At 46.3% G+C, this 25003-nt stretch overlaps 1 protein-coding gene across 21 annotated transcripts in view; it reads left to right on the plus strand.

Annotated features, from left to right (window-relative positions):
• The window catches only part of SYTL2 (synaptotagmin like 2), a 462890-nt gene that overhangs the window by 404056 nt on the left and 33831 nt on the right, over positions 1-25003 (plus strand). For all 21 annotated transcript variants that reach the window (XM_085623168.1, XM_085623176.1, XM_085623172.1 and 18 more), the window contains one exon: positions 20019-20097. In XM_085623168.1, the coding sequence (XP_085479294.1) occupies positions 20019-20097 (79 nt within the window). The remainder of the gene's footprint in view (positions 1-20018; positions 20098-25003) is intronic.

Genomic DNA, 25003 nt, shown 5'->3' on the forward strand with positions numbered 1-25003 from the left:
GACAGTTAGTAACAGAGACACCTCACCTAATGCTCCATCATTTCACCCCACTTTGCTCAAGGGGAGTCCAGTGCTTGAACCGGGCGAAAGCTCAGAGGTGACACCAGCCTCTACGCTTCCGTGACAGCACGTCTGCTCCACGGATGAACTTCCACCAGGCCAGTGTAGGCTCCCCTTTTTAATACGCATTCAAACACAGCGAAGCTTCTAGCAAGCCCCGCCCCCTAGTTCTCATGAGAGCCCGTACCAGCCTTCTCCAAGGTCACAGCAACGGTTGATCAGGCCCTTGCTATGACTACAAGACAGACCATGTACATTCCTCTGATAAGAACCAGTTCTCTCTAGTCAGTAAAGCGTGAAAAACAGGAGGCAGAGCAGAACATGCCCTCTTCTTCGTGCAGGCACAGAAAGTTAGTTAAGCCATGCACACAAAGGCCCAAAGCAACATGGAATCAGAAAAGCAAGGATGACATGAAACCATGTCAAAGGAGCACCTATAATTCTCATCCACACAACTTACAAGCACCACTGTGCACACAGAAAAGTTTGAAGCAAGGTAAAGTCAGAAGGCAGAATGAAATTAGACCACGTCAAAGCCAATAGGTCAAAGTCATAATTCAACTAACCCAAATAACATTATACACTTAATCCCTCAGTATACAACATTGAGCACATGTGCACCACCACCCACAAGACTGCACCTCAACATCCCATACCTTGGTGGAGAAGTGTGGCTCAATGGTTAGAGTGGCAGACCTCGATGCAGAGCACTGGTCCGGGACCAGGGTTCGATTCCCGTCACGGCAGGGTCTCGGGCTATAAATTCCGCGGACCGGATATTCTCGCCTCAGTGCCTATTCTAATCATGGGTCCCACGCTGCAACTCTGGGCAATAGCTTGCTTAATCTCCACAACGGCCCCAACAGCGCTGGGATGCCTGGCCTCACCATGGGGATGCCCAGGAGTGGACACCTCACATGGAAAGCCAGGAAGGGTTCCACAGCGGTATGAGTAAAAGCGCCAGGATGCCCCCGTTGGGGGTGGCAGTGCGCTATACAAGTACAAACACACACACACACACACACATTTCTATTCTTGGAAAGACTATTCCACTAAAAGACAGAAGAAAAGCAGGCATATGCAAACCCATCCTACATTAAGGCTAAGGTAACATAGCACACTTAAGTCAATACAAAATGGTGGTGGTTGAGGGTCATCATAGGGGGTCAGACCACAAAAGTGGCTCATTCACTACAGTCCATGAAAAGTTCAATTTGGTCCAGTGCTAATTTGAGCTGGTGGTTTCTGGTGCTTGGCTCCGACAGTTAATTGTCAACACCGGCACTTATGACCGTCTACCACATGGTGGCAATGTTTGTCTACTTTAGAGAAGAGCCAAACAACTTTAATATACATTAAAAATGACTAATACCTGCCCCAAACAATTCTTTTAGCTTTGGGGGCTTGGAATAGTCTGATTTGTCACCCTTGTAGGAGTCCAATGGTTAGTAGTTGGGTTGGTACTATCATTGGCAGTGCTGGCAGGGGCACTGGGTCATGCATGCTGTAATGGCCTCCTCATAAGGGCTCTGGCACTTATTTATTGACAAATTAAGCAGCACTGATTTGGTCCACCCTTTCTCGAAGGTTGTTAACATCCCATTAAAGAGAAAACAGGTCATGATGGAGGTCAGTTTTGACCCCTTTAATATTGACCTTGAGCTCTTGAAAGAGTTGGAGGAGGAGGTCTCTAGTGATAAGCTGTACCAGATCTTCTTGGGAGAATCGTCTAGACCTGTGGACGCTGTTGTCGGTGCAGCATCTTTAGAACGGTTGTGGGAGGATTTTTGCGAAAAAGGACATAATGGTGGAGTCTCTCTTGCCTCAAACTCCTGCCATGACTCCAGCACAGGTTGGAGATCACCTCCTAACCTCTGGACAAATATTATGATGTACTGAGTCCCACTGGGAATGAAGAGATGAGTTTGAAGGCTTGACCGGCCTGATGCTGTTCAAGTCCACTTCACTGATGTATAGAAGATGAGCCAAAGACAATGCCTCAAGGGCAGCTGGCCCACAGGTGCAGGCTGTCGATTTCTTATGAAAGTTACAAATACCTCGGGGTTCACAAACTCTCAGGGCCCTCGCTTTGGGTCGAGATTGCTCCATCTTCGGCCCCACTCACCCAACACGGAGACTCTGGTGCAGCCATATAGCAAACTGTGTACCCCAGGCTTCAGATTTGCCCGGAATAAATTGGCTCACTTCTCCATTCAATGACCACTAGATCCAACTTGGTGGGAGGCGGTCCACTTGGGGATCCACACTGCACCCAGGTTCTCTTGGCTCCCTGGGCTATGTTTCTCCACAGTACTTAAGCAGTATCCTCCGTCAAACGCCACGAGCAACGTGTGATGAGTCACACCATGTTCCCCCTGGGTCCCTCATACAATGAAGGGCAGCCCCAGAGGGACTGGGTCTCTTATCTGACACCAGCATTCTTCAGTCCAATGCCTGGCCTCTAGGCCCGAGTTGTAGTCTGTCTAGTGTACGGCGATTCACTCAGGAAGGAGGGGTGGGGGAGACTTAGGCCATCCCCAGGCACTGCCAATACACAGGGCAGCTGAGTGTGCCCTCCTGGCTGAGGCCTCGTGGCCGAACCGAGCTCTGGGCCCCTGTTGTCTCACCATCCGCAGCTCGACCACTCAAAGCATCAGATTGCGCTTCAAGTGGGGCTCTTTGCTGAACTCTGTCAAGTTGCGAGAGCCATTGAGTGCAGAACTGGGTGGCAGGTCCACTCTCACGGCAATGGGCAAATAAGAGTTTTGATGGGGAGGTCTGAATTCATGCATTCGCCATCTTGTTGGGCTTGGCCACGCCTCCACCTATGAGCATTTATATATTACACTATGGAGCCAGTCAGTCAAGAGCACCTATTAAAAAGCAAGAAATCAATAACTAATGATCTCCCCTTAAGACATCTGCCTCTGAATCTGGCCGGCCAAACATTTATGCTTACTTTACATGTTCTCAACCCACACTGTATTACACCCTGGGTGAAGAACATGCCCAGGCTCCTATTCCTCATCTGAGCACCGAGCCACGGCACTCAGATGAATCACAATGCAGCATTGCGATTGACTTAGGGGAGCTTATCCTGCTTCCTGTTACAACAGAAGCCAGGAAGAGGACGGAAGAGAGGAAGGTAAGTGATTTTTATTTTTGTCCCTCCCTCCTCTCGTCCCCCCTCCCCCCACCCCTCCAAGGCCCAGGACTGATATGCAGGAGCAGCCACAACTGAGAAAACCAGATTTTAAATTTGAACTCACCTCAAGCACACCATGCTGCGCACAAGGTATTGTGCATAATATTTAAGAGTGGAATGTTTGTGACATTAAAAATGGCATGTTCAGTGATTTAAATGGGCCGGAACTGTGTACAGGCAGTTTTTTATTTTGAGAGTGAGACTACTTGCACTTCTCAAGAGAGCACCAGGTAGTGCCATTCATATATGTGACTACCCATCAGAACACTCTCTTGACCTGCAGAAGAGGGTGTGACCTGCTGTCTGTGACCTGAGAGAAGCCCTGAAGTACTGTACCTGCTCCTTTTTTTTTTTTTTACCCAGAACAAAGAAGTGGATTTCAAAGGTCAGTTGACTGAAGCAAACACAAGGAGATGATGGACGGAGTGCTGAAACTTTTCAGACACCCACCCCAAGTCACAGATCTGGGTTGAATCCATCATCGTTCTTTAGCTCACTTCCCCACCCCAGTTCAGACACAGCTATATGCAAATCCGTCTTAACCCTGTGCCTCATAGGAACCGTCCAGCCCGAACTGCCAAGTCATGTCTTCCCTGGACCAGAAACACGCATCCTGGGACTGGTTTCAGGCTAACAGCCCTCATCAGTCAGGCTAGCTTGAATCCAGTGGCTCTGGGTGGCTCTAGGAAAACAACAAGCCTCAAGATGACTTTTTCCTAAAGTGCCGCATCTACCAGGGGTTGAGCTCACATAATTTAGTGACTTTAAGGGTTTACCCTGACAAGAGATGTGACTGTTACATGAGGTGGGCAGTCGCCCACTTCAAATAATAATCCAATTTCTTACATTATCATACACTTTTTGTCTTTCTCATACAGTCTGCCAGATGCATCCAAGAGCCTCTAAACATCAGACTCGTGGGTGGAGGTGTCTTTGCAAACAAAGCTTTCACAATGGTCAGCCCAAATATTAGGCAAGCTAGATCAGCTTTTACTCTTTGTTTCTGTTTAGAAAGTGTTCTTATAGGAAAGGCTAGATGAACAGAACTGATGATTTTCCGTTTTTCTTACTTTCTTAAACCTTAGGTTTTGACCTTTTCCATGCACTAGTGGCTTCTAAAGAGGGCACAGGTTTTGTTTGCAGTGTTTACAGTTACTAATGTAAGACTGACCTATGCAGTTATCCCACCATTTTCTCATGGGTGTGCAAAATATGAATAGCTCATTTTGTAGGGTAATTGTAAAGGTACAGACTGCATGCAAGTTTCCTGGATGACCTGGTAATTGTGTAGTGGAGTAATATTTTAACATCTACAATCCAGAAATAAGTCTCTGTGATCTTGTGTGGCAAGAATCAAGATTTGATTTTCTGTGTGAAAACACACATAGTAACCATATTTACTAAATCTTTTGAACATTTTGAAGTTCTGGGGTATAAAGATTTCATATTTTCCCAAACCGGAGATAGATTGTGAGCATAACTGAATCACTTGAGATGGCCATGATGCCTGTTGGCTTTAACTAATTGCCCAACTGTGTTTCAAGCCAGTTCCGGAAATCAATGGCTTTCATGAATGAAGGTCAGGAAGATGAGCTAGAGCTATTGCAATTGACTTCCTTCTGTCTTTCTGTTGATGAAAATCTTATTTGCTATATTTTTGCAGAGGTAGCGAAGCAGGGATAGCACCAGTGCTCTGAGGTCTCATGCCTGCTGGTTTCATCAGGAGTTGAGGAATGCGAATGCTCTTTATTATGAAATCCCTACCCTTGAGATGCTGGAGCCATAAAAAAAGAACTGTCCAGTTCTGGTGGCAACCTTAGAGAATGTGACTCAATTACCAGTGTACTCAAAACTGTAAAATGTAAACAGTGTCCCATCTAGGCCCTTCGTAGTCTTTTTAGAATTCATAAAACTGTTTATACTGGTGTAGAGCCTACCATAGCCCGACTAATTTTCTGCGCTTGAAAAACTGGCTTATTGAGGTTTGGCAGAATGGTGCACTTACACTCTATTTTCCCCCAGTGCCTTTATCCACAGTCATGAAGTCTCTTACTATAGAAAATAGTGTTGTAAAGCATTTGAAGGTGGATTGTAAGAAATTGGGTAACTGGTTAAGGGGGGTGTAACCCTACTCAAACAGCAGCCAAGTTCCTTTTCAAAAATGTCCTAAGCAAACCCCAAATTAACCTGTGCTCAACCCTCTTGTAGCTCGGCAAAGAGCAGTCAGGCCTAACTTGGAGGCAATGTGTAAAGTTGGAGGCGATGTGCCAGTTAGGCTCTAGTTGCACCCCACACAAGACGAGATGCAGCTGTTCTACTGGATCTACAGATGAGCAGGCAGAGCATAATCTGGCCCACTCCCAAGGGTTCAGGGCTGGGTTGGCACCAATTGGCAGGACAGAACTCACAGATGGCAGAGTCCAGGTGCTGGGTTCAAGGTTATGAGAAGCCTGTTATGTCCCTTAGGCTTCTGATCAGGAGGCCAGCCAACTAGCCTTTGGAGTCACTCTGAGGTCCTGGGTTTAGAGTTGCAGGTCAAGCTCTTCTCACCCAGGCAAGAGGGCAGCAGGTCAGCACAGCAGTCCAGTAGTCCTTGGGAGCAGCAGTCCAGCAGAGCTGTCCTTACAGCAGTCCTTCTTCCTGGCAGAATCCACAGGTCCGGAAGTGTACTGAAGAGTTGGTATCTGAGGTCCAATATTTATACCTGGTGTCCACTTTGAAGTGGGAGAAGCTTCCAGAGGATTCCACCCCCCTGAGGTGCTTGGAATTTCCTGTCTTTCTGCCCTGGTCTCGGATAGTCTGGGTTCGCAGAAAACTAGTGTCACACCCTTTGTGAGAGTTCTCAGGCAGGTCCTTTGTGATGTGCAAGTGTGGTAGGTGACAGTCCCTCCCTGTTGTTGTCTTAGTGGCCCATGCTGCCAATACTTAGCTTCACTTTGTCTCACTTTCTGGGAGAAATACACACAGACCAACTGCCAACTACATCTAGTTATGTGACCCAGGATTCAAGCAGCAGACAGCAAATGGTTGGGACAAGAAAGTGCCATCTTTCTTAAGTGGCATTTTGAGAATTACAAATCTGTCTTCACCATTGAAGAGGACTTTTAATTACAATTCTTTAGACACCAAACGCAACCTCTCTACCTGTTCCAATTTGAAGTTACAACTTTTTAAATGTACCAAGGTGCCTCCAATGTTATCCTATGGGAGAGGCAGGCCTTATAGTAGTAAAAAACTAATTTAAGTATTTTTCACGACCAGGAGATGTAAAACTTAAAAGAACATGTTAAATGTTATAAATACACTTCACCCTGCCTATGGACTGTTTAGGGCCTACCCTAGGGGTGACTTATATGTATCAACAAGCATTGGCAAATGCAATTAGTTCTCATTTTAAAATGGGACTGGCAAGCAGTTAACTTTGCCTATGTTTGTCTGTAAGGTATTGTTTACAAAAAAGTAAAAAGAAAACCAAAGGAAGAAAAGCATATATATGGTACAGTATTTAAAAACTGTTCATTCAATTTAATCTGTCAATCTGTATAAATGGTTTGGTTTATTTTTAAAATACTTTTCATTCAGGAAACGCTGAAGACAATTTAAAAAGAATAAGGAAGTGTAAGAATGTAAAGAGAAAAGTTTGCCAAGGCATACTTTGCTTTCCACAGTATTCAGCCTTTTGGTCTGCAGTAGTAGCTCAGAGAGACGATTTATGGGCCTCCAGGACAAGCACCATGCTAAGTACACTTTATGCCTCAGATGCCAGCTTAGTGAGTGCAGCAGATGGCCCTTCCTACAGTATAATAAAAGCATTTGTACACCAGAGCTTGTGCTTTCATGCAATATGTGAAATACAGGACATAAAACAAAAACAGCCCTTAAAGTCTGCTCTTCAGTCATACCCAGCAAAAATATCCCTGTTGCTGTTCTTTTATCAGACCAGCTGGGAGGAATGGAGAGCACCAACATGTGGATGAGGTGCGGATATTTGAGGAGAGGAAGGAGCACATGAGAGAGAGAGAGAGCTAGAAAACACATCCACTCTCATGGATTGTGGAATGAAAAAGAAAGACCTAGTTAGTAGCGAGCAGTAGAAGGATACAAGTCAGACAATTAAAAAGACTGCAAAAACTATATACTCTAGGCGAGGCTCAAACAAGAAGAGGAAGAGAAGCCATATAAAAAAGAAGAAAGCAAATAAGAGTTACGAAGTCGACCAATAGTAAACAAGGGGTGGGCTGTAAGCCCACTATAAATTCACAATAGGTTTTTCGCAACAAGTCAACGTTAGCCTGGCAGGCCAATGGAGATGAGGAAATCTTATTGAAGGAGGGGGTGTTTGGAGACTTCTTTAACATTGCCCGGGTTGATGGTCACTTTTAGACTCCGGAGACGGGTGTTCCTGTATTTTTACATAAGGGAAGGGAAAACTACTTGGATCTTTAACAGGTGGACATGGATTTAGGCTATTAAAGCAGAATGTGTTGGCACTGCTTGGGTAGGTCCGAAGAGGAAAAGGACATTGAATATATAAGGTAAGTGGGATACAGACAACTCATGGTTAGATTTAAATACTAGAATTAGGAATTTGTAGCTGGAACCCTAAGACCATGCCTGTTTGATGTGCAGGGAGAGGAGAAACTCAGTTTGGGAAAGATAAACAGAGAGCTGGAGGCAAAATGGAGGAATATACTAAAGCATTCTGTGAGGCAGAGAGGAGACCCACGAGGAGGCTGTTGCCACTATCTAGTGCTACAAAATCCTGGCTCTTCAAATGCTGCCAAAGTCCCTCAGCAAAAGCCAGAGCTTGGAAGTGAACACACCTCAGAAATACACAAATCAACAGAATCCTTTCCCAGAGCTAGTTACAGTAGGTAACATCATCTTTGTTAGCAGACAGAACTAGACCTGCCAGTCTGGTCCAGGTCTGACTAATGATGCTCACAGCGGTATCACCAGCTTCTTTCTGTTGGTTTTGCTGCTTCTTGGCCATGTTACAAATCTTTCTCTCTTCCTGACCTTGTTACAAGGTCTTTGCAAAAATAATTCCAGCTCTGGGCACAAATGGATCCTGGGCATTTTGTGAGTCAGGGTTTCACCTTAGTAGATACAGCAAAGCCCTGTGTGATGTCTTTCTATGACACTTAAATACAGTTCAGGCATGATACGGATGGGCTACACTGTCTAATGTCAGCGCTTCATCGGTGGGATTAAATGCACAAATCCACTTATTCCTTTCCATTGATATTCTTGGTGGTTATTGTGTCCCTTATAAGTTCATGCTACCTGATCTCTATGGCGTCCTAGTAAAATGGAGTCAAGTCCTTCATCAGGCTTCTGTACAATATTGCTAACCCTCTGTCAACCTATAGGGAAACCTACCACACCAGAAGTCATATGTTAAATGTCCTACAGGCGTTATGGACCAAACTATGTCTATTTTAACCAACCCAGCTGAAAGCACAAGTTCTCCTTCAGCATCTGAACTCCAAGAACAACGCTCCCTCACCCTACCCTTCTATCTGGGCTCCCGTAGCCTCAGCTTGGGAGTGGTACTCCCAGAAAACAGAACTGTCAGGGCACCTGGGCAGCCACCCCTCCCAGGTCTCTTGACACCATGGGCAGCTCATTAACCAGAATGCGGTCTGTGGGCATCTAGGGACTAACTATGACCTTTCTCTGGGTCACCTCCCCACTCCAGGGATACCAGGGCCATGGGGCAGAAGAGGTCCTGCCCCTAGGCCTGAGTTACCTAATACATTTGGCCAGTGTACTACTTTGCGGAAAACAGCCTTTCCACTACTATGGTCCAGCTGGCCCCAGTGTCCCTCAGAGCAGTGACAGGGACCCTATTCACCTTGACCGGTGGAAGTGACAACTCCCACCCTCCGGGTTCATCAGTCAATTCTGAGTCCATCTCCCAACTAAGGGAGATTAGGTCATGGTCGATCTCCTGCCTCTGGGGACTACTAACCCTAAAGCCATATTGGCCTTACCTGTAGAGGTGCCTCCAATGGGTGGTTTCTTAGGGCAAGCAGAGTCCCCCTGCTTGTGTCCTAACTGAGAACATTTAAATTATTGGGGATGGAATTGGGCTGTTCTCAGCCACCTCCTACTAGAACCTCACCCTGTTTGACAGAAGGGGCATGGAAACCTTTTTATCTTATGCATTGTAACGGGAAATCAATGCACCTAGAAGAAGATGGCTAATTCAATATGATGTAATTGAAACAGATAGTCGAATTGTCTACTTTTAGAAAACAAGTACGCTGCAAAGTGTATGCAACATTCTGACACATGCATCACAACTTCTAAATCAATTCTGCCCACCATGATCACTTTGCTGCCACCTTAATTCTCTTCAACCTTTTTGCAGTGTTTGACTCAGTCCAACACTCTAGGAAGACTAGCGCAACATTCACCATTAGACCCCTCTAGCACCATGCACAACAGTTTCTTCCTGTATTCCAAATTACTTCACCTGAGTTCTCTTGTCAATCTCCATGCTCACAGCTTAAATTGGGAGTCCCACAAGACTGTCTTTATCCCTTTCCTCTTCTTATGTACACCACCACCTCCCTTGCAACATATCTCCTACTTTAGTTTTTCATACCACCTTTGTTGATGATTGACAAATCTCCTTCTACACTTCTTCCACCTCTGAGTTTGAGTTTCTTACTGCATGACTGCTATTTGACAACGGATGGTTCTATGATCTCTCATGCCAAATTTTGTTTATTTCTGACATGTCTCAATTATAAACATACACCTGCAGTGGTTAATTGGCTCTAACCAGTGAGATAAATGCATCTAAAGTAGAAGTTACTTACCTTCTTGCCTCAAATAAATTTAGTACCATTTTGCCTGCCACCATCGTACACACTCTTGCACCATCTGTCTTTATCAGAAATCTCAACCTGTTCATTGATTCCAAACTACACCTCCGCAGCCATCATTGGAGTGATTTGCTATCTCCCCCTATTCCAGACAGCCTAATCCCTCGTCACCTGCCTGATAATGAGCAAACTTAATTCATACCCTACCGCCCAATGCGTGAGAATGCGCTTTAGTCATTCTTCCACTTACCCAGCGGTGCTCCCACCTCTTCAAATAGACACCACGTGAATGGCTGCAAGTGTCTGTAAGGCAGTCCTTAGCACCTCCTCTTCCAATGTTCCCCTTTGCAACTTCTGAACTCCTTCAGCCATAAATGCTGTGTAGTATCTATGCCAGTATGTACCAGATTCAGTACCTCCGTCTACTCCAAATCCTCTCCTAGACTTTTTTTAAATTGGTTTTTATTGCCATTTATGGAACTTAGTATGAGATACATAGGAATAGGGCAGCCATCTATTGCTGCATGTATAGATGTATACATCTGCTGCTGTACAGGCACTGTTTGCAATTACACAAAGTGGTAGCATGTGTTTAAAACCATTTAACCCCCTACAAGATTCAATTGCCAATCATGGGACCCCCCCCCCCTTTGTTCAGCTCTACTCAGAAATCCGATCACCTCTACACTGACAACATGCATAGCTGAAAACCTGCTTCACATATCCCTTAGTGCTCTGCATCCACCCCAGCTCTACATGAAAAATAGAACTGAGAGTGTTAGAACCGGCGGTCTCTAGTTGGCAGAGGTATACACTTCTGACAAATAGGGACCCACCAACTCTAGTCAGGGCAAGGGGATTACACACTCCGATAACCCCTGCTACCCCCTTGGTAGCTTGGCAGAGCAGACAGGCTTATCTCAGAGGCAGTGTGTTAAGCATTTATGACCACATACAGTAATAAAGTGAATACACTACAAATGGACACAACACAGGAGTTATTATAAAAATAGTATTTTTATATAAGGCTTAGCACAAGACCAAATAACGACAAAAATATACCACAGTCTTAATAAATACTCTTTGGAAGGAAAAATAATAGTTCAAGTAAAGTTTCTTCTTAGGAAATAAGTCTTTAGCAACAAAATCAAGTATTCTTCTGAAACACAGTTCTTGGCAACAATGTGACCCCCACAGGAGTCACACGACGTCGAGTTTACGAGATTTCCAAGGTTCGGCGTCGACCGCGAGGAGCGCTACGTCGAGCCTGGAGTCGAAACAGAACCCCCAAACACACTACCTTTGGAAATGAAGAAAACGATGATCCACGGCGTCGAGATGTCGGCGTCGAGGTCGGTGTCGGTTGTGCCTCGGATTCGGGTCAATCTGCAGCGGCGTCGAGAGGTGTCGGGCCGGAGCAGCGCTCACGGCGTCGAGAAGGGCGTCGAGTCGATACGATCAGCAGCGGCGTCGAGACTGGGTCGCTTGGAGCTGGAGCCGATACTCACTACTCACTGGCGTTGATACCGGCGTCGATCGGGCCCGGCGGCCGGCGTCGAAGGCTCGGAACACTGGAGCCGTTACTCACGATGTCGAGCTGGATTCGGCGGCGTCGGCGGCGTCGAGACTGCAGATTTTCCCCTGTGTACTGGAAACAACACTTTCCAGCAACCAGCAATTCAGTAGAGGGTGAAGTCCTTTGGCCCTGTGACTTCAACAGGAGGCTGGCACTCTTCCAGCCCTTGGAGATTTTCTAGCAAGCTTTGTGAGAGTGCACACCAAGTTCCTCTCTCCTTGTGTCTTGGCAAAAATAAAGAAGCAGCTTCAGGTTCCCCCCAGCAAACAGCACACTGGCAGAAGGGGGAGGCAAGTCCTTAGATCAGCAGGCTTCTTGTCCTTGGTAGAGGTTTCCTTGTCAGAAGTGATCTGAGTTCTTGGTTCAGGGGTCCTTCTCTTATACCCCATTTCTCCTTTGTTCCCTTTGTCCAAGCAGGGAAATTCCCCCCATCTCAGTTTTGTTGTGGGTGTTGCCAGGCAGAGGCACCTGGCCTATTCACTGAGCAGGGCAGGGTCCTCAGCCGCTCAGCAGGAGGCGGAGCCAGTATTGTGTCAGGCAGGGCAGGCTACTCTTCCCTCACTCTATGTGTAAATGCCTAATTCACCCCACACAGACTCATTCAGACCTCTGGAGCCACCCAGCCCCTGACACACACACCAAACCAGCAGAGACCGGTGGATAGTTGGACAAGAAAATAGCCACTTTCTAAAAGGGCTATTTTCAAACACAGAATTTAAAAACCATCCATCCTAAAGGGTGTGTTATTAAATTCTGAGTTCAGGGATACTAAACTCGACCTGCTACCATGCTCCCTGAGTCAGTTAGATTATAATGGAGTTAATAATCAGTCTGCCCAGTCTGGCCTATTGGAGGCAGGTAGCCCTTCAATAGTGAAAAACGAAAATGGCTGTAATTCACTATTAGGTCATGCCACACACATCAGGGCATGACCTACCTTTTACCAACAATGCACCCTGCCCTAGGGCCTACCATAGAGGTGTCTGAAATGTGGCAAAGTGAAGGTTTAGAGACTGGCAAGTAGGTTTCCTTGCCAAGTCGACATGGCAGTCAGGGACTGCACGCAGGCGCTGCAGTGGCAGGCCTGAGACACATTTTACAAGCTGCTTCTGTGGGTGGCACAACCAGTGCTGCAAGCCCACCAGCAGCAGTCAACTTACATGCCCTTGGCACACGCAGTGCACTAGACTAGGGTCTGAACAGTAAGTCAACCAAGCCAATCATGGTAACACCAATCAATGTAACAATTTAACATAGGGAGCACTTGCACTGTGGCACTGATCAGCAGTGGCACAGTGCCCAAAGCAATAATCCAGCAAAAACATTGTAAACAGAGGAGGCAAACAGAAAAAAATGGAGGAGAGACTCATGCCAATGATGCCAGGTCTAACAGAGAGCATATGTATTCTACTCTGTAAGAAATGCCTCTTTGGTCCTCCTCCCCCCACCTTTCACTATTTTTTTTTGTTTAAGAAGTTTTTATTGAATTTTTCAGAGAAAAAGAAAAAGAAAAAACAAATGATACAATAAAACAATTATTACAATATAGCGCCATAAGAGATATTATATAAACGAAGTTGGTTTATAATGATTAGGTCAACCAAAGGAAAAAAGGATCAATAATAGGGTAAATTAAGGAAAATGGCACTGGAGAATGGGGTAGGAGGAAAAGAAGGGAGGAAGAGAGGAAAAACCAAAGAGGTGAGGGAGGAAGAGAAGAGAGAAAGCCAGAGAGAGAAGAGAATAAAAAGAAGAAGAATTACCGCAAGGGAGGGTGCGAGGAGAGATAAACAGTAAAAGGAAGCCAAAGAAGATCAGTTTTGATTTTTTGGGGGACAGAAGAGGGGGAAACTGAAGCAATCCTATGTTCGTCACAAATAAAATTCCACCAAGTAATTGACGACAGTTTAGAATTATCTTTCCATGCAGACAGGATCACTTTAAAAGCTAATGCAATAAAAAGGTCAAATAACCTAGAACTAGGTAAAACAGTTTCCATATCAGGAGCTAAGGAGCCTAAAAAGATATTTACAAAAGATAAGGTTGCATTAAAGTTGAAAACTGACATGCATACATTCCAAATTGAATTCCAAAAAGATAGAACAGATGCACATTCATATAACTGATGGACTAATGTACCAGTTTCGGTAGAGCAGGACCAGCAAAGGGGAGAGGATGAGGGGGAAAACTTACAAATAGTAACAGGAGTAATAATGGCTCTATGATACAGAAAAAACAGAGATTGGGTTATCCTGGCTGCAGCCGAAACTTTGAATAATTTCGACCATAGTTTGTCCCAACTTTCAATAGGAAGAGAAAAGGATAGGTCCATTTCCCATGCACTTTCAATGGTGGTTTTAGAACGAACATTGGCATTAGATAACAATAACTTATATACAGTGGCAGCTTTGAGTTTATGCGCCGGGAATAGAGGATACAATGGTGAAGAGGGTGTTAAAGAAGGTGGGACTGATGGGAGAGAGTAGGTAGCCAATTGGATTTGTATAGCATTAGAGATAATAAGGTATTCCTTGTGGAAGGAGTCAGGTAGCTGATAACGTGTTTGTAATTCCTGGAAGGAGATGATAGAGAACCCATTCAAAAACTGATGGACAAAAATGATCTCCTTTTCCTTCCAGTATTTGTAATAGAAAGATCTACCTTTGTATTTAAGAAATTTGTTATACCACAGGGTAGAGGTTAAAAAACATTGGATAGGGGATAGGTCCTTAAGAAATGTATTGCACAGCAATTCACGGGAGTATTTTAATACAGGGTGTTTAGACAAAAAGGTGCAGTTGGACATAAATGTAACATGCTTAAACTGGAATTCTTTTAGAAGCGATCGCTCAAAGATAATCCAACGAGGTATAGGCGTATCCCCAAAATCGAAGGCCAATGAGAAAGATTGTTTAATCAAAAAAGCAGAGTGGTATATTTTAAAATTAGGGAAACGCACACCCCCCTCCTCCTTGGGGCAAATAAGTTTGTTTAAGGCTATGCGGGAGCGTTTATTGTTCCATAAAAATTTAATACATAAAGAGTTTAATTGGGAGAAAAACGTGTTAGGGATTTTGACAGGGAGCATAGAAACCGTATAAAGAATATGAGGAGTGACCATCATCTTAATAGTATCTAGTCGACCCCACCATGACAAAAATAAGGGGGACCACACGAGGAGAAGGGATTTCAACTTATTCATTAGTGCGTTAAAGGTGAATTTAATAGTGTCCGCAATATTGGAGGCAAACCAAATGCCAAGGTATTTAATTTTGGAGGGACACCATGCAAAAGCTGTATCCGCAAACATAAATTGATAACAAATCGAGTTTAAAGGAAGAACCTCCGTTTTGGTTAGATTGAGTTTATACCCAGAAATGGAAGAGTAAAGATGGACTTCTTCTAAAAAGGGGGGAAGGGATTCACTGGGATTGGACATGTATACCAATATATCATCCGCATAGGCAGATATTTTAGTTTCAACAGAAGCAGAGACAAAACCTTTAATTTTGGGATTGGTTCGAATACGCTCAAGGAAGGGTTCCAAACACAGAATAAAAAGTAATGGGGAAAGAGGACAACCTTGTCTGGTGCCTCTGGATAGGGGAAAAAATTGAGAGAATTGGTTATTAACAAAAATACTTGCCCTCGGACATGAGTATAACAATTTGATAAAGGAAATAAAATTAGGGCCAAAACCAAATCATTGTAAGGTATGAAACATATACTGCCAATTTATACGATCAAATGCTTTTTCAGCGTCCAGAGATAAAGCAGCCAGAGGATTTTTATAATTTTTACCATGGGATAAGATATTCATGAACATTCTAGCATTATCGGAAGCCAGTCTACCTTTGACAAAACCTACCTGGTCCGTCTTGATCAGAAGGGGTATGATAGAATCAAGTCGGGATGCAATAATCTTAGCGAAGATCTTGCAGTCGTAATTGATAAGGGAGATTGGTCGAAAATGTTTACATAAAGAATGGTCCTTGTCAGGCTTAGGGATAATGACGATCAAGGCATCCATAAAGGAGCCAGATGCTTTCGCATCAGCAATGAAGGAATTAAACAGTTGCAATAATTTAGGGGCAAACAAAGATTTGAAAGTACAATAAAACTCCACCGGTAATCCGTCCGGGCCGGGGGCTTTTGATTTCTTTAAAGCTTGAAGGGCGGTAATAATCTCTTGAAGGGTAATATCCGCCTCTAAGGCAGAAAACTCAACATTCAGAGATGGGGGAGCAGGAAGTCCAGAAAAAAACTTATCAAGATTATAAGAGGAGGGGAATGTATCATCTGAGTAAAGAGACCGGTAGTAGTCATGAAAGACCGCTGCAATTTCTTCATCAGAGGACACCAAATTATTGGTGGATTCATCCAAGATAGGACCAATGGTCTTACGTTCAGAGCGAATTTTTAAATAATTCGCTAGCATTTTACCTGCTTTATTTTGCCCTCCGTGAAATTTAGACTTAATTCTAAGTAAAACATTGCAGGCGTCAACAGTGGCAATTTTGTTAAGGTTGGTTTTGGCTGTAATTAAATTCCTAAGTGAATCAGCATTTTTGGAGGAAAAATAGTCATGCTCTAATTTTTTCAACTGTTGTAATTGGTCTTTATACTTTTTCACATTGGCCTTTTTCTTCCGGGACACAAAAGAAATAGTAAAAGCACGGAGCGCCGCTTTAAAAGCATCCCAGTTGTTAGATGTGGAAGTGTCTGATGGGTTGTTAAAGGTGAAAAATTCATTAATAAAGGAGGTGACTTCTCTAATATAAGTTGTATCAGAAAGTAGGTGAGTGTTAAACTTCCAGCGATTATATTTGGTGGAGGTGAGTGAAAGGTCGAACATAGCATAGACAGGGGCATGATCTGAGATAAAAATAGAGCCAATTTCAGATTTTTGGATACAAGGAAGAAGGGATTTGCTAACCAAGATATAATCAATTCTGGATCGGGTTTGGTGTACATTAGAAAAGAACGTATATTCCAACAAATCAGGATTACAGGTTCTCCAGACATCATACATTGGGCGAGAGGCAATGGCCGATTGAAAGGATTTATGGGTCTTATCCGGTTGAAATTTGTACTTAGATAAGCGATCCGAGAAAGGATCCAACCATTGATTAAAATCGCCTGCTACAATAATATTGGGACAGTCAGCTGTGGAGAGGAGAATTTTGATATCATTCCAAAATTTTGGATCTGGTTTCACAGGGCCATAAATATTTAGCAAGATTAACGTTTTATTGTGTACAACAACCTTGGCCATTACCCATCGACCTGCGTCATCATTTTGAGAGGAAATAATTTGCACAGATAAAGTTTTGTGAAACAATATGGCAACCCCCCCCTTCTTGTCAACAGCAGGGGAGAAAACAACTTGGCCTACCCACTGCCTTTTTAATTTCAGTGATTCGACGTCATTGCAGTGAGTTTCTTGAAGAAAGGAAATTTGGGAATTAAGCTTAGATAAATGGGAAATTACCTTTTGTCTTTTAACCGGGTTTCCAAGACCACGAACGTTCCACGTAACAAAATTACACATACGCGAGGGTCAGGGGAATGTGATACACATGGTGTGGAAATACTTCGGAGACACAACGACACTGAAAGACAAAATGCGCATAAGGGTTACACAGGGGAACAACAAAACGTAAAACCACCTTATTAAGAAGAATCAACAAGCCTTTGACAATGAAATAAATAAAAAGAAGTCCAAAAGCACCATAATCATGAAGAAATGAAGGGAAAAGAGCACAAAGGAAACATGGAAAAACTCGAAAGAAGAAGAGAAAGACGCACCGACCAGAGGAAGACTGAAATAAGAAAGAGCGCGAAAGAGCAGGGAAGGGAAAGAAGGTGGGCAAAGGAAAAAAGCATAGGGAAGCAAAGAAGGAAAACAGGTCAAGGAAAAGATTCCAGGCCTGAAAGACATCGATAGAAAAGTAAAATTGGAGCGTGATGAGACCGGAGAGAAGACAGCGGTATAATTCACATGGGTATAATTGGAAGCAGGACATAACGTAGGAAAACATATAGCGGGAGCGAGATATGAGAAGGGGAAGAAAGAATTTGAACAGGAATAAGCATTAACAGAGAGGAAGAAACGTGATTAACAAACGTACAATAAGCAATAAGCACTAAAACATATGGAAAGCTATGTATAAGAGGAATCTAAGGTAACCAGAAAAAAGCTGTTAATAGCTGTTAAGAGCACTACACTGAAGTAGCAAAAAAGAAGCGATCAATGATTTGTGTCCATATTCCGAGAGGAGATGTTATTGAGAAACAGTTTCAGTTTTCCCGGGTCATCAAAGGATCTCGTCTGGCCGTCGTGGGTGATCTTGCAGATGGAGGGGTGAAGTATACCATACTGGACGTTCAAGAGCCTCATTTGTGGGCGCAATGCAAGAAATTCTTTGCGACGAGCATTGGTCGCATTGGAGACATCTTGTGAGATAAAAATATTGTGTCCAGACCACGATAGGTTACGTTTGAGTTTAGCTGCTTTAAGAACAGTCATGAGTTCTGTGAACTCCAGAAACAGCATAATAATACCACGAGGTTTGGTGGAATTCGGTTGAAGGCGGCCTAAGCGGTGAGCTCTTTGTATATTCAAAGGTGTAGATGACTGAAGGCCCAAGAGGTCATGAAGGAATTTTCGAAGGAAAAGCAACATATCAGGACCCTCAATATTCTCTGGCAAGCCAAAAAGGCGGAGGTTGTTCCTTCGATTACGATTCTCCAAGTCTTCAGTATGAAGCTTCAATTTATGAATCTCTTGTTCCAATAACGGAATTTTTGTGGTAACATCTTGAACGTCACTGACGCGTTGTTCTAACTCAGTCACCCTACCTTCCATGACAATCCATCGGTTCTCAATTTGTTGCAATTTTTCGTTTGTGGCGGCCATAAAGGGTTGAAGACCACGCACTTCCTCTAGTATGTTATCCAAAACTGGGCTTTGCGATGAAAGAATAGGCGAGGGCGGGTCATTCTTCAGCCTTTTGGGCTTTGCGCCAGAAGAAGACGGTTTATTTGGAGGATGGGAGTCATTAGACATCTTGGCAACTTGACGAGATGCTTTTTTGGCGGGAAAAAGTACACGGAATTCTCTCATACGCTGTACGGTTTGACAAAGATACTCATAAAGCCACTACAGCATCACCTTAGAACAAAAAGAGAAAGATACACAAAGCTGCAATGCATCCAGCCTGTGGCTCTGAAGATACTGGAACATAGGGGTTAATCACGGCTCCTCTGAAGAAAAGACAGAATTATGAGACCTTCTCCGGGGAGAGAAACGATATAGAGCAAGCATGGCCAGGGGCTACTGGCGACTGTAGAACTTGAAGCAGACTCCCTCTCGAAGAGAAATAAAGCAGTAAAGCATCAAAGCATGACTGGATCCAGGAAATGCGTGCGCGGTGTTTCAGGAATAGAATGCCGGCGCCTCGATACAAAATGGCCGCCGTCGGGCATTACCTCAGGAACTCAAACCGCCACGTCTCCGAGGGATAGGAGTGGTAAAAACAGCTAACGAGGAGCAATTCAGAATCACGCCATGTTCCGCTGGTAAGATCTTCTGGAGACAGTACCCGTAGCTCGCTGGGAAGCCTTCCACACAGCTACATAGCACCGCGTCCGAGCGGAGCTAACGGAGATCCGCCATCTTCCCTCGGCGTCCAAGCCACGCCCCCCCCCACCTTTCACTATGATCTCCGTAAGTTTCAACCGATCATCTACATTGTCCTAAGTACCCTCATCTTGCTATGTTGTACTTTTTTGTTTAAAAGAGCAAGGCTACACCTACTTAATGTTTTGATTTAAGTAAAGCATGTGATCGGGCGTCATAATAACAGAAAATCAGAATATATGATCATTGGTACTCATGTAGCCCACTACATAAGCCAGAGTTTCTCAAGCTGCACATAATAGATTTTCTTATTACTGAACTTGATGTCATTCGCTTTATTGAATTTGGAAGGTGGAGAAGCTTAGTGCAACCACTGGGATTCAAACCTGCCACTTTTGGGTCATACTCAGATGAGTGCAGAGCAAGCATTAGCCCCCAGTTGTCTTCATGTTAAATTAATTAAATTACGTGGGCAAAAATCAGCTTGGGTTTTGTAGTGAACAGAAACAGGCACTCCTTCATTTAGGTACTCAAGTTCTAAATGGACTTGACATATTCTAATGATTCCACTTGGATTGTCTTGCCTTTAAGAGCAAGCCATGCTCACTGGGAAGAATGTATTGGAGGTGTGCATTTGAAAGCTTTGTCACAGTTGATGTAGCTTAGTCCTTCCTGATGCCCATTGTTGTACCTTTACAGACGCCTGCTGGTGGCATGGGGCTCGAGCATAGGGGTGAAATGACTGTCGCCCTCCGACACACCACAGTGCCAACCTCTGGTAAGTAATAACTGAGGGTGATTACAAAATGCCACTAAATTATGGAATCGAGCCTTTCAAAAGCAACCTTTAAGTGGGTCAAAACATGCCATTTATAACTTTGTTATGCCAGGTTGGGGTGGTAGTCCAGTTTATGCTCCTGTCCACTCGCTGGCCAACCGTCCGATGGTGTTTAATCTACATCATGTATGAGAAGACAAGGGGCCAGTTGGGTTCAGATGCTGACTGCTTGTCATGACTCAGAAGGGGGGAGAGGTAAAGTGAAAGTCCATGGACAGTGTGGTGGTGATTGTTGGGTGGTTGGCTTGCTAAACTAATCCCTAGGGCCGGGGACATGCTTACTACTGGTTTAATGCCCCATTAACTTGCTACATCAAAGCCTGCAGGTCTGCTCCTCTTCCACTGCATGTAATAACCACCCCTGCCTTGTCACTAACCAGACAGAGGCTCCCTTAGCAGACCGTGCAATACAGTGATATATCACTAGCATCACTAAAAACAAAAGTGCTGCTATAACTCAATGGTGCATGGCTCTAACTTCATTGTAGCAGTTTCCCCACAGTTATTTAAGACAACTGTGGAAATAAAACAACTCTTTTCCTGCATTTGGACCGTATGAGCACAATGGTATGTTTAGAGGGGAATTGGATGGATCCTTTTGTGCTGAAGGTGGACTAAATTCATTGATCATAAAGAAGGAGAAAGTTGCAGTCTGCGAGTTTTGGGCAGGGCATAACTTGTAGGCATGTTATTTGACTTTCTCCGAACTGAAATTTGAGCTGAGCCGGGTTTACGTGTTTCGGATGGGGGCGAGGGGGGGTGTTGCAAAATCAATCCGTAGGCTGAAGCAATGTCAAATTTGCAGGACATTGACATGGATAACTTTTCATGCAGCTAATCTATGTTGGAAACGCTTAAGTAGCCAGTGATCTTACAATCTGACATGGTTTTAGCCATTGTATACCAACATAGAGAGCCCCAATGTATGATGGATCCTGAACCCAACATCTCCTTCGAGACAGCAACCTTCCCGGAGAGCTGAAAGCACGCTGAGATCAACGCCTTACTCAAAAAACCCAAGGCCGATCCCAAGGACCTCAAGAGCTTCCGGCACATCTCCCTACTCCCGTTCCCGGCAAAGGTCATTGAGAAGACCGTCAACAGACAACTGACCCGCTACCTCGAGGAAAACAGCATCCTGGACCCATCCCAGTCCGGGTTCCGCAGCAACCACAGCACCGAAACCGCCCTCCTCGCCGCCACAGATTTTTTTTTTTGTTAAATCTGTTTTTACAGTTTACAGACAAGCAGTAGTCATCGATGAACATCGACCATACCACAAAGTATTAGGCAAGAACAGATGAGCAGTACCGTGAATCAGGGGAACCCCCCACCCGACATATAGAGGGGTCAGTGACGATGTGGTGACAATACGAACCATGATACGGTATCCGGCATCATGCTTTGGTAGTAAAGACCCAGTGGTACGGTGCATAGTCTACGCAGAGTCTTCAGGATACGTACTTATACAGATAGTAAAAACAGAACATGAAAGGGCAGAACTTCGGGAGCCCCCAATAACCAAGAACAGCAGCAAAGTCCGACATGTAAATTTACATCCCGCATTATTTTCCCATTGCCTCCGCCCCCCTACCCCCGGCATCCCCCGGCTGGGCATCACCAAATCGACAGCCCAACACCGCCCACTCCAAGTATCAGATATTACACAGCCAACTAAGTGGTTGGCAAATGATCCAAGTTAGCCTACTCAGCAATCTCCAGGAAAGTCCCACCCCCATGAATGGGATGTCCCTCCGCAGTGTCCCCCCCCCAATCTGTGTCAAGGCCGGTAAGAGACCTTCCCATTGTGTTGTAATAGGCATCTTCCGGAGTCCCAGTGTTTCCTCTCTCAGGAGAGCTATGCCTTCCGCCTTGGCCCATGCCTGGAGCGAATACCACCATGCCCGTGCGTGCGGTGGGTCCGGCACCTTCCAGCGTTTAGTGAGGAGCCGCTTAGCCACCACCAGCCCCAAGCCGAGGAAGCGGGGGGTGACTTTTGTAGATGGCGTTCTGCGGAAGAGGTGCAGTAGGTAAACGGGCCACTCAAATGGTATGGTTCGGCCTGTGCATGTATGTAGCGCACCTTGTATTGACTCTCAGTATGGGTGTACCTTCCAGCAACTCCACAGCATGTGTACAATCCCGGCTCCTAGCTCCGCGCAGCAATGGCAAACCGCGTCAGTGCGATGAAAGTATCTATTGATCATTTCGGGCGTGAGGTATGCCCTGTGAAGTATAAACAACTGTATTTGGCGGAATCGCATGTTTCGAGGTATATGTGTTGGACTCTGTAGCATCTTGCCCCATTTCTTATCATCTAGTGGCCTCGCTAGGTCCGCCTCCCATTTGCGGCGGAGCGGTTCCAGGCTGATCGCTGCATGCGTGCGTAGGGAGGCTGCAAACCACCAAATTAAGTGTCTTCCCCGTCCCATAACATGGAGATATTGCAGGGTGAGGTGTGTCGGCTCGGGTCCTCCTTCATGTCCCCCCATCTAGTGATCAATGTCGCGATCAGGGAATGATGTCTGAGGAATTTCCCAGGTGGCAGGCCCACCTCTTCGACCAGGGACTCAAACGTCATGAGGGTGCCTTCCCGATAGAGGTCGCCCAGGGTCTGTATGTCCACTTCATGCCACTCCACCAGTGCAGAAGCGGTGAGCGCCCCTAGCCCGCTGGGGGAGCCCTCCAGTGGTATGGCCGGAGCGTAGGGAACCAGGGTTCTAGTAAGGTAGAGACTACGGCGGTAGCATTTGTAGGCCACTACCATGAGAAGTGGTGTCGGCATTGAGGCCCTCATTGCGGGATGAAATAGTTTGGTGATGTCAGCTAGAGATAGGGGAGGTGCTGTGGTTGCTGTCAATCCCCCAATCCTGGCAATTTCTCCTGATAACACCGACAATCACGTACCTGCTAGTAGGGAGCCGGTGTCGGAAGCTCTCCGGCATCGAACAGGCTGTGCGCTGTGCCTCCTGGCCCGCCGGTGCTGTGGTGGTGGAGACGGTGGTGACTGCGCGATCCTGCCGGCTGCCCGCTCGCGCGTGGCGTCTCCTCACCACAAAATGGACGCCCGCGCTCAAATGCAGTGACCAACGGCAGCGGCGGACTTTGGCCCCGAGTTGCACAAAGCGGGCTGTTTGGTGGAGACACCCTGGTCGGCGGTACGAATCGGACCGCGCTGCTCCTCCTGTACGCAGTTCGGCCCGAGGCGGTGGGCGGTCTGTAGCCTCGCCGGAATAGCGGAGTTCTCCCCGTGCTGCAGACGTCAAAGGCGTGAGCGGGATTGACCCCTGCGCTGAGTACCCCCGGGTGGTAGTGGCGCTACACCTGACGGGGCCCACCCTGCATGTGATAGTGGCGGTGTGGATCGCGAGGCCCTACCTGACTGCCAGCCTGCACACAGCATCCCTATGACGAAGATGGCCGCCCGAGCTTAACTACCGCAACTGGAGGCAGCAGAGAGAAGTTCGGCCCAGTGCAATCCTGTGCAGTCCTGAGTGGGCGGTGAAGCGGAGTCGCTCCAGCCGGCGGTACGCATCGTACTGCGCTGCCCCTCCCCTCTTTTGTGCTGGCGGCGTAATCGGGGGAGAGGCAGAAAGACCCCTGCGATATATCGGGTGCATCCAGGCAAAGGAGACTGAGCCCCCAGGGTCCCACCTACCCGCGCGGGCCCCGTTGTGGCGACATGGCCCAGGGACCGCCCGGACTGAAATGCGTGGTGCCGGCGAGACTCAGTGCTACGGGCCACTGAAGCAACGTATGAGGCGCCCCTTGAAGCCTTGACAGAGCCATCCCCGGCGGGTTGTACCTGTGGTGAGGGTGCCACCCTGGTGTGGCGGAATTGCAGGAGTCGGGCACAATCGCCGCCACTGATGACATCAGGGCCCTGCTGGACAACGGAGAAACCGCAGCCCTCATCCTCCTGGACCTATCAGCCGCCTGTGACACTGTCTGCCACCGCAGCCTACGCACACGCCTCCACGATGCTGGGATCCAAAACAAGGCTCTGGACTGGACCACCTCCTTGCTCTCCGGCAGAACTCAGAGCATCCGCCTCCCCCCTTTCCACTCCGAAGCCACAGAGATGATCTGTGGAGTACCCCAGGGCTCATCCCTCAGCCCGAAATTGTTCAACATCTACATGGCCCTGCTCGCCCACATAGCCCGACTGCACGACCTCAACATCATCTCCTATGCCGACGACACGCAGCTGATCCTCTCCCTCACCAAGGACCCCCTCACTGCCAAAACCAACCTCCATGAAGGAATGAAAGCTGTCGCCGAGTGGATGAAGAACCGCTGACTGAAGCTAAACTTGGACAAGACGGAAGTCCTCATCCTCGGCTCCACCCCCTCGGCCTGGGACGACTCCTGGTGGCCGACCGCACTGGGAACAGCTCCAAGACCCACCGACCACGCACGCAACCTAGGATTCATCCTCGACTCTACTCTCTCCATGACAAAACAGGTCAACGCCGTCTCGTCGTCCTGCTTCAACACCCTCCGCATGCTCCGCAAGATCTACAGGTGGATCCCCACTGAAACAAGAAGAACGGTCACCCAGGCCCTCGTCAGCAGCAGGTTGGACTACGGAAACGCCCTCTACGCAGGAGCCTCGGCCAAACTCCTGAAACGACTTAAACGCATCCAAAACACCTCTGCACGCCTGATCCTCGACATCCCTCGCCGTAGCCACATCACACCCCACCTGAGAGACCTGCACTGGCTTCCCGTCAACAAGAGGATCACCTTCAAGCTCCTCACCCGCGCACATAAGGCACTCCACAACACCCGACCAGCATACCTCAACAGAAGACTTAGCTTCTACACTCCCAATCGCCATCTCTGA

This window comes from Triturus cristatus, chromosome 8 (genome assembly GCF_964204655.1).
Source record: "Triturus cristatus chromosome 8, aTriCri1.1, whole genome shotgun sequence".
NCBI classification, from domain to species: Eukaryota; Metazoa; Chordata; class Amphibia; order Caudata; family Salamandridae; genus Triturus; species Triturus cristatus.